Source organism: Meleagris gallopavo, chromosome 10 (assembly GCF_905368555.1).
Source record: "Meleagris gallopavo chromosome 10, MGAL_WU_HG_1.1, whole genome shotgun sequence".
Taxonomy (NCBI): domain Eukaryota; kingdom Metazoa; phylum Chordata; class Aves; order Galliformes; family Phasianidae; genus Meleagris; species Meleagris gallopavo.
Window position 1 is genome coordinate 11,269,939 of NC_139413.1, and position 17,166 is coordinate 11,287,104.

The window sequence follows — 17,166 nt, forward strand, 5'->3', positions numbered from 1 at the left end:
GTACTTTTTGCAACTTCCCTATGCTTAATATAAAAAGCAGAAACCAAAGATGTATCAAAGATTATTTACTTCTGTGCTTCCAAACGCAAACCAAAAACACTTCAAGGGTAGAAGTGCAAAAAGTGGGTTTGTTTATTACTCAGATAAAACTGATAAAAGACATACAGCATGCCATTGCAGGCTGTATGGGCAGCACTCTATTGCTACAATCACTGTTTCAGTATAGCTGGCAAATAGACAAACCTTCTTCTCACAGTCCACATAAATTCTTTGAAGATCCAAACACAGTGGGATCACATTGCCTAAGAAGTGCATGACAGGACCTTCTTTTACATTGTTTCTAAAAATACTGTTCATACTTCAGGAGCAAAATCCTCCCCTCAAACCTACATGATAAATTTTGCTTGGGGCAGCCTACTCTTCCTACTGATATGAACATAAACAGAAGATTACCGTGCACCAAAAAAAACCATATTGACAGAAACCTCAACCTGAGAGAATAGCTCCCTCCTCTGAAAGTTTTTGAAAAAGTTAAAATCAAAGAATTTACAGTTTAATATTTGTTCCTACCTATCCAGCTTGTTTTGTTGACATTTTCTGAAACACAAGTAGTCCTATAAAGTAGCATAGTACAAGATAAAGTGGAAAATGACATCCTAAAATAAATTTTAAAAGATCAAAACAAAATAAAACTTGGTAGTGCGATTTATACTGACAACAGAGGAAGCTACTACAAACACATTCTGCTGTAACATATACATTTCATCATAATCTGTAGAATTTTTCAAGGAAGTATGCACATCATTAATCTCACAGGCAAAACCTGGAATCATATTACTTAAAAGCAACATAAAACTCTCTTAGTTTATCAGAACGCTAATGATGCAATTTTCAAAGAGGCTCAAATATCATCCAAATATGAGCACACAGCTCAAATGATTTTTTTTTTTTAAACACCTTTCATTATAGATTTTCCAAAGCCAAAACGCATCGTAATTCCTTCTGCAAAGACAAGTTTTTAATTATTACATTACCTTTCTCATAAAGCTCCTCCATTGCTCTCCAGGTTTCAGCTCGAACCTCCTGATTGCTTTTACCTGGAACATGAGTATCAGGCCAGTGTATCAAATAAAGATCTGGAAAAGAAACGGTATCGAAGTCTACAAAAAAATGTCAAATCACACGAAGCAGCACGTTCCCTCCACAGAGGCTCCTAACATACTATTATCGAAACACAACTCCATGATCATTACTAAATACATCCACTCAGTTTTAATTAATTAAATCCTATAAGAATTTATTAGTAAGTAAAGGTGGCCGAAGTCGCACTTTTGCTTCAGGCTTAGGTCACTGTAACCAGAATTCCATGGTCACGTTAGTATAAGCTTTCAACATACAACAGGTCCCATTTAAATTAAAGGGCTTTTGGTCACTAGTTAATTAAGACTTGACTACCACTGCAGTGCTACCAGTCTTGAAGTTCAGAGAAGGTAAATGCTTAGCACACAATGTTGGCATCATCCTATGATGCTTATTGTAATTTAGGCTTTTTTTTTTTTTTTACAATAAAAAATACTTTGGAATTAGAAACATACACATTTAGGACTAGAAAGCATCTACTAGATCACAAAATACAGCACGTCTGAGTTCGTTGAAGTGGGGAAATGGTACCTTATCTCTGATACACAGCGTAAAATAGTCTTTCTGCCAGTCATGCACTAACCACCACAGCACAGTTAGACGTGGAAGAATAGCAGAATATAGCAATAAGCAGAAGATCTGCCACTGTATTTGAGTAAATTAAGCATAGCTATTTTAAACGAGGATCTGTGTACCTCCAATGCATGTCAGAAAACTTTCCATAACACTTCTGGAGTGCTAAGAACAACAAGCACATCACAAACCAAACTCTATTATTTCACCTTCATTCATACACACATTCACACCTGCACCCACACATTTTCTTTTGCTGAAGGTATTTCTTCCCCCAGGGGATTACAAGAACACAAACATTCTAATTTCAGAGGCAAGAAATTAGTTTATAATAATAATCAAAACAGCTTAATATTTCATTAATCAAGAATTGCATAGCTATCAGTGGCCGTTTTTAAGAACAGACTACATTTTTTATCTGCTGAGAATGACACGGACATAGATTTTGCTTTGTTGTAGAGGGATAAAGAAATACTCTGAGGTCTCTTACAATCATATTCTTAATAATCCTAACTCAAAATTGTAAGTGATGATTCACGGTATCAGGATGCTCTTAAGAAAATCACAATCGATTGCTGTATTTATCAGCTTTTTAAAGCATGCTTTACAGACAATCAAGTTATGGTGGTGCAGTATTAAATGAGGGCCTAAAGTTCAAATGTCAAAACACAGCTGCAGGAAAACTAACCTTCATATGAGAACAGCTTTCACACATTTAAAACAGAGCGGTTTTTGACTTTTTAGTGGTTGTGGCACCTACAACCAACACAGTTTCTATTAATTCAGAAGGAAAGGGACTTGTCACATTTAAAGGCCACAGAAATTTAAGTCTATGATTCTATTCAAATTGCTATTATATATATGTATATATAATGATCAGCATGAAGCAGCCTCCAAAACGTTCTGTATTAATTTATGATCTGAATTGGGTGTATTATCATCACTAGGATGCAAGAAATTATCAAGACATGGTACACCAAATGTGCTGATGCAACCAAGATTAGTCCAGTTCCAGCTGTAGATCTGCAATAGGTTAAATTTGGTTGAACCTGACAGAATCAGAATAGGCACCAGGAAAAAAATTGTTTATGAACTCAGTAACCCACAAATCACATTCAAGAAGTTACTTTGGAGGTTTGATCTAAATCCCAAGGAATGTATTCTGCTGCTGCCAAACCCATAAGATTTGCTGCCATTTCTTATTGGTTTACTGTGACTGCTAGTTGGAGTACCACATTTAGAAAACAGAAGAAGAATCTCTGTTATAACCAGCGCCCACAAATTAAAAAAATTATATCCAGTTTCTCATGGATATTTAATCTAGTGATTCAAACAAAAACGCTGGAACACTGCTTTCCTAATGCCATTTGCCCAAAAGCATCTATCAGAGAAGTTTTGTAACAGTATTTACATGGAACACTTTCTCTTAAAAAGCAGTGACTGCCTCCTATCAGTTTCACAGATTTATCCATTAGCATTATATCACTCTTTGGTGTAGGCTACATGGACTCTTCAGGACATGAGTGGAGCTTTCCTTGAGACAAAGACCTTCACTGCACAGTTGGCTGCCAGGCTCCTACAGATCTGCAGCTCTGAAGGTCTGCAAACAAAGGTGCAACTTCACAGATATGTTACCTAGGATCTTGCAAGTTTCTGTATGAATCAAGTATTCCTATGGAAATACTGTGAATATGTATTTGATTAATATATGATGAAATCAGGAAATCTAGAGTAATACTCTGCTCTGCATTCCATACTTCTAATTCAAGAAAAACTGCTGGCTTTAACAGATGCTTGAAACTAAATAATTTACTATCCTAAATAAGCCTAGACATGAATAGCCCTGCTATTACTACAATTTTTCTCAAACAAAAAGAGAGCGAGGGTATCTAAGTTTAGGTCTACAAGCTTATAACTTTATTTTCCAACCAGTCTTCTGCATTCTTTTTGTAAGTCTCAAAACGTTAAACAAAAAGCTCCTGGCTTTCTTTAATCACTTGAAAAGGTCACGTTTCAACATATTGCTACTTTCTGCTTGAAAACCCCTCCACAGTACCTTCCACTTGGGTCTTTTCAGACAGGAGGAACACAGAACCCTAAAGCAGGATGCTCTTTGCAAACCCATGAAACACTGTGGATTGTACCTCTCATAAGGGTCTACTTCACCAGCACATGTAGCACAGAACATAGAACTCAACTGCACCTCTTTCACACAACCACAGAATAATTATTACACAGCCTTTTCTGTCTTCCCCGCCCTCTTGTAAAGGTCACCATCCTTGTTGACAGATCCACAAATTTCACACAAAATATTCCCCAATTCATCACAGTTTATAAATTGTTAAGTTAAAACAAACTGAAGTCGGTATTGGGGCATATTGTGCAGGCACCTATAACACTCCTAAATTTGTCTTAGTAATGTGAGCAAAAGAAGTCTCAGAGCTGGACACAGAATAAGGTTCTGTTTATTCCAGACAAAGGATTCTCTCGTTTGATGACAATATTAGTGCACTTCTTGCTCCCACATTTTTGTCCCCTTCAGTTCCTGCTGAACAGCCATGTCCAAAGTGAGTTTTTGCATGAGCACAGACTTTAATCAGTCTACTTACTACCTAAGAAAATAAAAGCAAATTACTGAGAGAAATCACTGAGAAAGATTTCCTGGAAGTGAGTCAAATTTTCCTCTCATTGGCATTCAGCACCAGTGCCACAGCAAGCAGAGGAAAAAAGAAAGCAAACAAAACAAGTAGAAAGAAGAGAGAAAGAAACATGCTATTTCTTAATTTTAAGGACAGAGCTAGGGATTGAAACTTTGATCATGAAAATCCTCTTATAGTAACCTCTATTTGCACAAGACTGAGAAAGAAATATTAATTCATTCTGCTTTATTCTGTGGTTGTGCAGGAAGCTCAGGAATACATTTCCACGAGGAATGGAGCCAAAAATCTGCATATAAATATACAGATCTTTAACAGATACAGGTTTTGTTCCTACATCTTGCAAAGTATCAAGCTAAATAGCCAGTGAATACAAGTGCACAGGGTAAAGCAAAAGAAGGAAATATGTGTTTTCAGGACACTAACAGGTAATAGTTGATCAATTAATCCTTGTCAGCATAAACATTCTCTACAACAATGTCATTAGTTTAGATGAGTACTTTAAATTCACCTTCTATTTTCCTTCCATTGCTCTACCTAGCTAGGAAGAACTGAAAGCATTTTCAAAGACACAACTTACTTTTTATCAAGTACCACCACTCCTGGGATCTGTTACACATAATTGAGGCCCCTACTGCTGCTCACTGCCTGTCTAATACAATAGCAAGGATACCACATCTTTGACTATGAAAAGTTTGTGACCAGGGTGTATTTTAAAGCAAGTCTAATATGGTGGCAGACTGAGACTTCTGATCTTTTCCCCCAAAGTGTACTGCATCAACAGATGCAGATATCCAGAAATTTTACAAGTATCAATAGTCTCACAAAATAACTTTTAGAAAGGACTCCCATTCCCTGAGATGTAGCAGACCACAAGAACTTACACATTTTTCTTTCCTTATTAAAAAAATATCACAAATCTGTGAATTCTTGTTCTTCCACAGGTTTGTAGTGTTTTCAGCAAAAAATACAGCACTAATTTATTTAGTGAATACTCAAATTAACAATGAAATGTACTTTTACTAAAAAAACTGTACCTTTTTCCATTTTAAAAGATGTGCAACAAGGAAAAAATCTGTACCCTCAGTTATATATACACAAATTTCCTTTAGAACAGAAGAAATTTGTGAATGCGTAAATAAGGGCAGAGTTTGACTCTTATAATTTATCTGCAACATAACATTTTTTCCAGAACTCATTCATTTCTCATCTTTACTCACATAGCAGGTATAGCAAATAAGCTATATCAAAAATGCATACCAAGATATTCAACACCAAGCCTTTCACATGACTCCAAGCAGGCTTTTTTTGCGTTTTCATAGCCATAATCACTGTGCCACAGTTTCGTAGTTATCCAGAGGTCCTCCCGCTTCACACCACTTTCTTTGATAGCTTTTTGGAGGAGAGATTCACAGCCATATCTTTTTGCTGTGTCAATATGACGAATGCCGCACTGCTGTAATGCATGGACCACAGCATCATGGGAATAGCCACCTTGATGGGAAGTACCTAAAGGAAATCAGAAGTGAAAGATGAGCAACACTGTTCACATATTATTTTGTTTTATAAATATTGCTTCAGAAGGTTGTTATTGAATTGTCTCTTCACAACAGTAAAGAAATGGGAACTGGTGAGCAGCGTGCCAATCAGATCTCTAGGATGGGAAAGATGCTGATGCTGGTCAGAAGTAACTCCAACAAAATCAAAGATCAAGTGGGGTCATGGACTAGGATGAAGACCATAAAAGAAAACAGATACTTCATGGCAAATCCATATGTGACATTTAGTTTTCAAAGAAGAGCACAAGATTTTCAGATGAAAATATTAACAATTTGAAAATTTATATTTAACTTGAAAACAATTCACTTTGCAGAAAGCATATCCTGAAACATTTACTCTGTTGACCTCCTAGTAGCTTCAAGTAATTACTGCATTGTACAAACCCAGGCTGGGCCATACTGCAGGTGCAATTCACATAATGTCAAACTCAGAAATACCCAAAACAATGGAATCTTACACAAGAGTTAGAGAATGGCTATACAGGGAGTCTTGGTAACAAAGTACTGTAACTCTCATTGTGTAGGTATTCACTGGATGTACAAAAAAGTGTATTTTACTTGTCAAGGGGACGGAAGGAGGAGGAGACTCAGCAGGAAAAGCAGTCAGCAGGAGGACTGCCAGATAAAGAATTGGTTGAGAGCGTAGAGGACGGTATTTCTCCTTACCCTTTCCTGTTAGTTGTTTTCCTTGCCATGAGCCCCTCACCCACTCACCTCTACTCAGACTTCTCACAAACAGTATTTTCTACAGTTTGCTTGAGGAAATGCTCAGTCAGCCTAAGTCACTGACTAAAGCAAGCTGCTAAGATGATGACTTGTATTTAAAGGCCCAGATTCCAGAAGCATCAATAAGCATGCAGATGGTTACGGCATTAACGTCAGGAGGGCCCTGTGCAGTTGTGATGGATAACAGCACCAAGCTCTTGGGCCTCTGCTGAATACAGGAATCCAGGTCAAATAAAGTGAAATTTGTCTCCAACTGTTAATTCGCTCCTTCGCTCCACACATAGCATTTATTCCTGGATTAAGTACATCACGAAATTAACAAGTGTGTAAGTCCAACCAAACTATCAGAAAGAGTAAAGAAACACAACTATCTTAGGCTCACCCTTAGAATTTTCCATGCCTGGACTGAGAGAGGATGCCCATAGTAATGTGTGTGACTTCCTTGCACACACTGTGACAATGCATGCAAGAACAAGCACTTACGCTGTCGCAAGGCATATAAAACAAGCCAAGTCTCCTAAACGCTTACTGTTTTTTAAATTCCCAATCTTACATGTAAAGTCTATGTTATTTCTATAATCTGCTATATTAAGATATAATAAAAGTGCGTCCAGAGGAGGGTCACAAAGACAACTGGAACACCTCTCTTACGAAGACAGGCTGAGGGAGGTAGGCTTGATTAGCTTAGAGAAGGGAAAGCTATGGGGAAACTTCACTGGGCTTTCAAAACTTAAATGGAGCTTACAAGCAGAAGGGGGACCAACTTTTTACTGGTCTGATGGACAAGGACGAATGGCTTTTAACTAAAAGAGAGGAGATTTAAGTTAGATTTTTGGAGGAAAATCTTTACTCAGAGAGCGGTGAGGCCTTGGCATGGTCTGCCCAGAGCAGCTTGGATGTTCCATCCCCGGAAGTATTCAAGGCCAAATTGGATGGGGCCCTGGGCAGCCTGATCTAACTACTGGCAACCCCGCCCAGGTCAGGGGATTGATCTTTAAGGTCTCTTCCAACCCAAGCCATTCTATGATAATATGATCTAATCTGGCACACAAAGACTTAGGGGATCATGATATTCTACTCAGAACGGGACAATCCCTGATTCATACTTGATTACTAAACTTGGAGTACTGAATTCTTCACTGATTTCAGAGTGAAGAAACAACAGTACTATATTCCTACAATTTTGACACGTCTGATTTTAAACAAAGTTTAAGAGTTTTAAAAGACAGAAAACTTTAAAGCTCTTTTCTCCAGTAACTGACAGACACTGTAACTGGTTCAATTTCTGCATCATCTAGAGATCATTTCTCTGTAACTTGTTTTACACCAAAAAGGATAAATTAAATTGCACTTCCAAAACTGCTATTTCAAACTCTGAATAAGTGGTTTTAGATTAATGCAATGCTAATCTATATCCATTTCTATACATGTAATTTTTTTCAATATTTAGATACTAAAGGAATTTTATTGAAAAATTATATAACTAGAATTTTTAAAAATTACTACGCTTTTACATAAAAATCCCTTATAATAAGCTGGTGTTAGTGCCAAATAAATTAGGTTGTAATTATTATGCCTGTTTCTGGCTGAATGGACTTCTCCAAGCACAGAATGAATGGAGTTCATTTAGAGGTCTGGCAAATGGACTCAGCCTCTTTTCATGCATAATAGATTTCAGTAAGAACATTCAGGACAAACAGATTTTATTTTTTTTTTTTAACATTAACCCTTTTAAGGTAAGGGGAGAGAGCAGGAAAGAAGGGAAAAAAGGGAAAAGGAGAATATATCTGTTATCGTTCCCCATTCCATGATGCACACTTGCTTCAAGGAAAATAAAGTAACAAAGATTCACTTGAGGAAACGATCCCAACTGCTCCACCTGCAACAGTTCCAATTCACTACATAAATCAATGTTTAATAGTTTTCATTTAATTTTTTCCTCAAAAAGGAATCAGAATCAACTTTCCCTCTTACCTTCTGGAGGAGCATGCCTTCACACTCTCTGAGAAATATGAAGATATTATTTATCTAAACATATTACAAACTTCCTCTGATGTAAGTAACTACTGCTACTTGGAATCAGCAGAACCACTTAATTTAGGAGAGTCCATATTAATGAAACTACAGGCTGGATAGAGATCATTTCCCTGACATCAGTTTGCCGTACTAAATTAAAACCCAGCTGACAAACAGAACACCTAGAAAAATACCCATTCTTTTGTACTTATTTTTTTTAAATCTTTAAGTAGACCTTTCAGAAAAAGAAATCTAAAAAAAAAAAAATCATTTTATCAATGTTTACATACTCATTGTATGGATATGGCATTGTATACTATAATGAGCTTGAAATAATCTTGTTCTATTAATTTTATTTCTATTATTCCAACATTACATAACAATAGGGTCACAATCTATCTTTGTTGATGTGATATAATGAATTCATTCAAGTTTTGGTATCAGTACATTACTAACATCTGATGATAAAACATAAAGCATTACTTATATGCACAGCCAATGAATACAACACATTTCAAGGTTCACCGCTCATCCATTCACAGAACCGCACGCCCGTTCCATAGAGCGGCTCACGGACGGGCAGCCCTTACTCATCATCATTGCTTAATGCTATTGAAAGAGGCAGCCGCAGTCTTCCCTCCTTCTGTATTCATATGACCCCTGACAAACTGATTCAGACTGCTGAACAGACAAAAAGAAAACGTTCACTTTATAATCGCTAAGGGAGCTGAACACCTTCCAGACGAAAAACCAAAACAAAAATTTCAAGAGATGGGGAGAAAAACTGAGCAAGTAAAACAATGCCTGAGCAGCAGTAGCTACGTAAATAGATATACTTTTTTTTTTTTTTTTTTTAACTTTTAGATAAACCTTTCACTACTTTAAGAGTTGTATTCAAGCCAATCACAAAATAATCTGAAAGTCTTTCTCTGTGAACTTGCCTCCTCAACAAACACGTTATACTGCTGTTAAACACAAGTTTATCCTCATCCACGCGTAAGGGCACAGCTGAATAAAAACTGCAGAAGTAACTGCATTTTGTGAGGTTACAACCCCAAAGGCCCAGTGCAGTGCTGTAACTCTGACCAACAGGTGCTGCTGCATATGGTTTTGTGTGAATATGGTGCAAGAGGAGCTGGAGCAGTTGAAGCATGTGTCAAAGAGTCATCTTCAGCTCTGCATTCTACTCAGGCACCAAGGAACAGACCTCAAAAACACAGCCTGGCCATGGTGTAAGAGTAATAGAGAGCAGTAACACATTTATTGTGTGTGCAGGGAAAGGGAAGCCAGAATTGCTCGTTTTCGCTCTTCCTGAGAGGAAGGAAGAAATGGCAGTGAGCCATTGTTGACAGAAGTACTGGTCCCTTCCATCCCAAAGAGGGGCTGATTGTGAAGGAAATTCAGATCACCTACTGCTAAACTGAGGTACTTCTCTGATCACTGACACACTATTCATCTAGCCAGAACTTCAGAAAAGGAGTTACAAAAGCAGTTTTGCACAACACCTCCAACATTAAGCACATAAACTTTGCAAGCTGCCCCTATTTTCAGTGGGATACTACGGCTCCGAAATCACCACTTCACAAAAGTATCCCTGGCAATAAAAATACCATTCAGAAAAGGATTTTTTTCCCCCTGTAGTAATAATGATATTTCTAATGGAAAATGCCAACTATTTCAATCATGCAGCTGTCATACACAAGTATTCTTATCATTGAGAACTTCTCAATTAAATTCATACAGAAGGACAAATCAAAAACCTGACCTACACATTTGAAAGGCAGACTCTGAATGTGCAATTCATGTACAAATTTCATAAGCAGAGCAGCAGCACACATTTAAATGCCTTTCCAGACAGACTGCCAAATCTTGAAGCCTTTTCTTTCACTCCACACTTTCCCACCACCGTGAGAACTATTTCTCATTAACAACCAAATTGGTTTCAGATGCTCTGCTATAAGATGTTACCTTAGAAACCGTTTGGTAAAAGACTGTGGCTTCCTTCCATAGAAATCTCAAGCAGTGAAAAGACAGATTTTCTGGCATAAATCAAATCCAATTTCTAGGGTTCACTAAACCTTTTCTCCTCAGAATAATGTTTTGTGACTAGATCTTAGCAGTTAATAGTGCACGAAGAACTGCTGGTGTGAACCAGTTTTAAATGATTTTCATTCTCCTCCCTTTGTTAGCCCAACTGAAATTACTTCCAGCACTTATACCTTGATAGAATCTTCAGTTTCATAACTAATAAGGATGATATGTGCTACATATGGCACATACAGAGACTGACTACAAATATTCATGTTAGTTTCTTCCGTTCTAAAGCATTTTCCTCAATTACTGTCTGATACAGATCGCATGAGCTGACTGACAACACCAGACGTTTGAAGAAGGAAAATACCATCACCAATCTGTCATTTATTGTGTAGTATTTCCAAACAACTTCCACAAAGAAAAAATGATCAAAAGGAACAAAAAAGACACAGATATTAAGTCCATACATACTCTGTACCTGAGTTGAACATTTCCATTACAATACTCATTCCTGCTCTACCTATAGTTTTCTATACAATTTACAATAAGCATAATTAGCATATAATAGTACAGGAATAATAATACTAAAATTTGTAATTAACCACCTGGTTAATAATTCAAAACCACAAAATGTCATAAATATGATAGAAAAAAAGTATGAAGAGAACTGGAATTTATAGTTATCTATAGCTTACACCATAAAGTGGATGTAAACCAACTCATTACTGTAGAACCCTAATTGATGACTAATTTTTAACATCATAATAGTGCCCTTCATACCTACCAAACTGCTAAGTGAATAAAACACAACTGTGATCCATGGCAAGATCCCACTGCTGCAAAATGAGGACACTGACAGGTCTGAGCCTTGCAGTGTCCCACTGATACCTAAGGACATTCATGAGTTCGAAGGGCAGCAGCAACACAGTTATCTGAACTAAAAAGCTACGTAAACTTAAACTGAACAATAAAGAACATTTCTAATCAAATGCTTTTTATTCTTATCATCTAAGAATTTTAATTGCCTTTTCACAAAGTTCCCAAGACAAACAGCATCTCTGATAGCCCCTCCTCTCACACTGCATACTCAATCTTAGGTGTAAGAATGCAAAGCACACCCATTCAGGGACAAAGCTATGGAGCAGAGCTTAAGCTATGGAACTGGCATGAAGCCACAATGGTAGTGCCCCCCTTTCTCTCCTCTCTGCACCTGGCAATGAGGTTTTTGCATCTCCATCCACTGCAGGTACTTCGTGTAAACGTGAAAGGACTGAAGACAGCTCAGGAACCAGTCCCTGCCTCCCACACACTTGGAGGCACAAGGAACTACTGCACTTAGGTTACAGCAGCATGCGACTTCACTACTCAGTGCTGCCAGGACTGTGGATGCTAAGGAGCTCCAGCAAAGAAAACATCTGTGATAGATAAACTCTGCTACATGAAGGCTGAAAGACAAAAATTGGGCTTTTTTTTTTTTCTTTCAATAAGGTTTTGTATCATTCTTCTACATTACAGGAACACGGTGAAAGGCAGAAGTTTAATATGCTGGAGCTCATTTCTCTCTTCATTTCAACCAGGCTGCAAATAATTTGCTCATCTAATGAGCAATTAAAAATGTAAGATTTAAAAGTACAACCAGTAGGGCCTCCTGCAATTTCTTTACAACATCTTCCCTCAGAAAACCAGCCTTGGGATTGTGGCTCCAATGACTCTCAAGAATCTGCATACTTCATTGTTGAAATGTGGGCCTTCATTACAGTAATTATTGGCATACAATGCACTTAATTAACATTTAGGCCATCCATTTCTTTGGCATCACATGCACATCTTTAAGATCCACATTTGTCACAAAGTGACAGCCAGTAGGTTTCTTTCACCAGGAAGAGGTCACAGTTTTCTCCGTACTGGCTACAAACATCCACCCACATGGAATACAGCCACGTTTTGTACAAATGAGAGAAGTTAAATATATGGAGGCCCTCAAAGCTCAAGTACAACTTCTCAAAGTCAGACCTTCTGAAATCGTACATGAATTGAGACAGAAAGATATATAGACGTGGCATTCTGTTCATCACAAGAGGCTATTAAGGAAACTTGGTAACCATGGCTGAGAAGTTAATTCCTGACAGAATTAGAAAAAGAAGAGGAAAAAAAAAGGTTGAAACACAAAACAAAGGGAAGAAATAAACGGCCAATTCTTATTACGGAGTAAGATTAATACAGAGGAGAGCCATAGGTCTTGGTACCAGGACCACTGTTCCATAAATTTTCTGGAAAAAAGAGCCACAAAAAAAGAAAAGCAGTAAGAGTAGAGAACCAGAAGTGAAGGCTTGATTCTGCTGACATTAAACTGAAAAGCAAAAGCACAATCTCATTTGATTCCAGTCCCAACTGGGTCTTTTTTTGTCTACAGTTAAGACTAACAGTGACTACGAGCAACTTTACGGTTAATAATCAAGAAGCAAATAACTGCATTAGCAGCGTATAATGGAAGGAAATGTTAAAACGCTTTTACTCAGCATTACGATTCAGGTTACATTTAGAATTTTAAGGAAAAAAAAAACAACAAAGAAACTTGAGGTAATGAAAGGGGAGTAATGGGATTTTTCTCCAGGAAAACAAACAAACAGCACCATCAGAGCAAAAACAATCACCTCTCCTGGAAAAAACTGAGAATAATACTAATTCAATAAGTTTTCTATGGTTGTGATGCAAATAATGCAAAGACTTAAACACTGCAATCAGCAAAGGAAGCAAAAACTCGGTTTTACAATTCATTGTAGATAAAGCTACAGATGAACATCAGGAATCTCATATATGGAACATCTTGAATTCAGGACAGGAGAGATGCTTCCCCTTGAGTATGAAGGGATCACATGTGCGAGTATTATTCTCCTGAGTTGGTACAACAGAGGGACAAATCCGGTAAGAATGCAATTAAAGCAAGTTAGTAGTGCTATAAATTAACTCATGTCACATTATTCATTAGGACCGTTTTTCATTCTCTCTACCAGGCTTTGGCTATTTGACTGTAAGCTGCTCAGAGCTGCACCTGCCTGCTTTCCCAGTCGCAGCGCCTGGCATAATGGCACCATCCATTATTGAATTCTGTAACAAACACCGCTGCTGCAAGCAATAAAACACAGGCTGTGTGGCACGAGTAGGGCACAACACGTACAAAAACGTGGTTCTCATTATTGAGGGCGTTTTTCCCCTGAAACTTCTTCCCATACAAAACTGTAATTCATTTTGTATCTTGATAGGAGATCATGAGATCATCTTTTTTTTCCATCTCATCAAGTTGTAATTAATTCTAGCTTTTTCAAGGATTTACATGGGGAACAACTTGACAAGAAAACATTCTATGTATATTTTTGGTACTACTAACACATCTTGGCAGGAAATCACATGCTATTTGACCAAATCTCTGCTTACTTATTCCCTTGATTACTGTCCCTCCTTTTTGTTTACATAACAAACAAGAAAAAGTTCTAAATCATTTTGCTTTGCAATAAAAACTTAGCTGTAGTGCATACTTTTACAGAAAGGTAGGCTGCCTTAGAATAATCAGCAGGCATCTCAAGAAAGACTGCTTGTTTCACCACTGCCAGCAGCCGTGGAGCTGTATTGAGTCAGAAGAAAGACAACAAAGAATGGGAATAAGCAAGTAAGTAAATACAGATAGAATTTAGAGAAAGTACAGGTTTGGGCATACTGTTCCAAGGAACCTTCAGACTGACATCAGCTGTGCAGGCTGCATAACCTGTAGTGCTCAAATCCACCACTCTCACCAGAGGTTGTGAACTAATGCTTAACCTCCTGCTTTCCTGTCTCCCCTACTGCATAAAGCCTTGACAAACTCACTGCTCTTCTCCTACATGTTTGGAAGACCAAGGGAGCTGTGAAATGAAAATCAATTTGACAAACAAAAAGCTCAGTTAAAAAAAAAAAAGTAAATAAATCACCTTTTGATATCTGAAGCTTGAACAGAAAAAGCAGGTATTTGTGACAGAACGCTATTCTAGACTGCTGTGGCACTCTCTGAGGTAACGTTCTGCCTGAAAACACATGAGATGTCTCATACGCTGACTCTTGCTGCTATAAAAGGGGTTTCATCACTTGGAAATAACTTGCATATCTTTCTAATCAGCCTTACAGCTGGCATGACTGCATGGATAGCTGCAACTATCTTAACACAGCACAACTCTCTTTCTCTGGAGCTTTTAGAAAGATTATCTAGCAACAAAGGCAGCATGCATGTTTATCATCTCAAAGTCGACTTACTCACAGATAACAATTATGTCTGCATGCTTAGAAGGATAAGACAATCAAATCTTAAATCCTGCAGAAAATGCCACGCAGAAAATGCCTCCTTATTGAGGAAAGTTTTTCTCCACATTATTGCTAAGTAAGCGTCACAGGAACCAAGCCGAACCATGACAGTAAGTTTTCTGAGCTGCAAATATTAGTTAATTGCAGTGAAGTTGTAATAAAAATAAGCCAGTAATTTGTAGAAGAGTATTAAGTGGGAACACCTAGCATAGATCCATAGATCCCATTGTGTTGGGCTGCATATCTTGGTATTTAGGGTTGGCCATAAAAGTGAGCATGGGAAGTCTTGAACTTCTTCATTTTTTTACTTTTAAATCTGCAATGTTTTTCAGCATTTGTCAGGAAAGTCTTCAAATTACCTTACTGGTTCCTACATATTACAAGATGCTGAAAAAGCTACAGAATGTATAAGAAATTTGTCAAGTTTTACTCTGTCAGGACAAGAACAGAATTGAGGTCAAAGAACCAAACCTCTGGAAAGCCACAGCCTGCAAAAAGCACTGGGCCAGAAAATCTCAAATGTAATTGTCTGCCACGGCATTATCCACTTACTGCAGTTTGAGTTCAGGCCTGACAATCAGCTACTCAGTACTAACTGAAATGACTGAAGGACAGCAAGCAGCACGCCATTTGAAGACTTTTTTAGCCTGCTTTTCCCAGTCACCTAAGTCGTGCATTACAATTTCCAACGGAAAAGTGAAGTGTCTGTACTTAATTCTGAAACACAGTTCAGCAAATACTGAAACAGTGGCCATAAGAACTCCATTCTCTAAGAAGGATCATTTAAATGTTTCTTGTATCTGTAAAAAAATCTCTAAGTCAACTAAATTGATAAAAAGCAGTTCAACAAAGGAATTCAGTGAAAGAAAAAAAGTCACTCCTTACAAAACAGAACCTTTTGCTCGTTGTATAGGGACTATAAAAGGGGCAGCTACATCAAGCAAGCATAATAGATGCTAAACTAAAGAGTTCATGCCTTGGGTATATAATACCATATCCTCACAAGCACACATGTGCACACAGTACAAGCAGTTATCAACACGCTGTAGATTTTTGGACCCTTTTGCTGATGACAGTGAGCTGCTAGGACTTTTTAATTCTGCTTAAGCGATTTTGGTACTTGGAAATGAGCACTACCAGCTCTAGCTATCCATCCTGTGTTTATGGATGAAAAAAACAACTCCTGTAGACTTAAGAGGCTTAACATGCTCCTAAAGCCTCAGCTCTAACTTTGCCCTCCTTTACACTTACGAGAATCCTAAATCATTGTTCTGAAATCAGATAGGATAAAGCTGAAAAGGGCACAGAGGCCATCTTATTTTATAGCCCAGCTTGATACTTGTGTGAGTGATTAACAACTCCAACAAAGCACATAAGTGCCCCTGATGGGTGCGTTTATCTGAAATAATGGAGCTCCTGGGCTACCAAACCGACCTGCAATAGGAGTGCATCATCCAACACTGATAGGTAAGGGTCCTCGTGCTGCAGAGCGTGCTGTCGACGGAAAAGGCTTTTGGAAAGATTTCAGAGGCAGAATGAAATCCCCAAATGCCATGTAGAGGCTTCTAAAGAGAAAATAACTCCTTACACTTACAATAAATAAAAGCAACGTAAACCTGTGGCCCTTCTCTCACTTAACACCCTGGCCTCCTAAACCACAACTGGCATCACCTCAACAAATGCGACCCCACGGAAATCTCTTTTTCCACACATTCACAAGCTCTTAGAGGCCTGAGGGCTCTCCAGCCGCTCAGCACCACCGCTTCGCAGCAGCCCGAGGCGGCCGAGGAGGACACGTCCCTCCAGGGCGCCTCAGGGCCGGCAGGCAGGACTATCGGGAAGCGGGGGCCGCCGGGACCCGGCAGCGAACGGGCACCGCCGCAGAGCGCTGGAGGAACCGGGGCCCCGCGGCCGCCTCCCACCACATTACAGCGGCGGCGGGGCGCGGCACTTACCGAGCCCCAGCACCGGGATGCTGCGGCCGCTGCGGAGCAGCACCGCGGGGCAGCCGCTCGGCCCGCCAAGAGCCATGCCGCGCAAAGCAGCTCCCGGCGGCCTCTGCGGGCCGAGCGGAGCTGCGCGGAGGGGCGGGACGGCGGGAGGGGCGGTGCGGCTGCGGTACCCGCGTT

General features: G+C 38.7%; 1 protein-coding gene across 9 annotated transcripts in view; it reads right to left on the bottom strand.

Annotated features, from left to right (window-relative positions):
- LOC104912367 (putative oxidoreductase ZK1290.5) overlaps positions 1 to 17,129 on the bottom strand; it is a 46,254-nt gene extending 29,125 nt beyond the window's left edge. For all 9 annotated transcript variants that reach the window (XR_014885167.1, XR_014885166.1, XR_014885163.1 and 6 more), the window contains exons 1-3: positions 16,993 to 17,129; positions 5,631 to 5,879; positions 1,035 to 1,136 (exon numbers count right to left, since the gene is read on the bottom strand). Coding sequence is in view for 3 of the 9 variants with exons in the window: in XM_085231406.1 (XP_085087532.1) it covers positions 1,035 to 1,136; positions 5,631 to 5,879; positions 16,993 to 17,068 (427 nt within the window). In the remaining 6 variants the exon portion in view is untranslated. The remainder of the gene's footprint in view (positions 1 to 1,034; positions 1,137 to 5,630; positions 5,880 to 16,992) is intronic.
- Between the last annotated feature and the right edge of the window lie 37 nt (positions 17,130 to 17,166).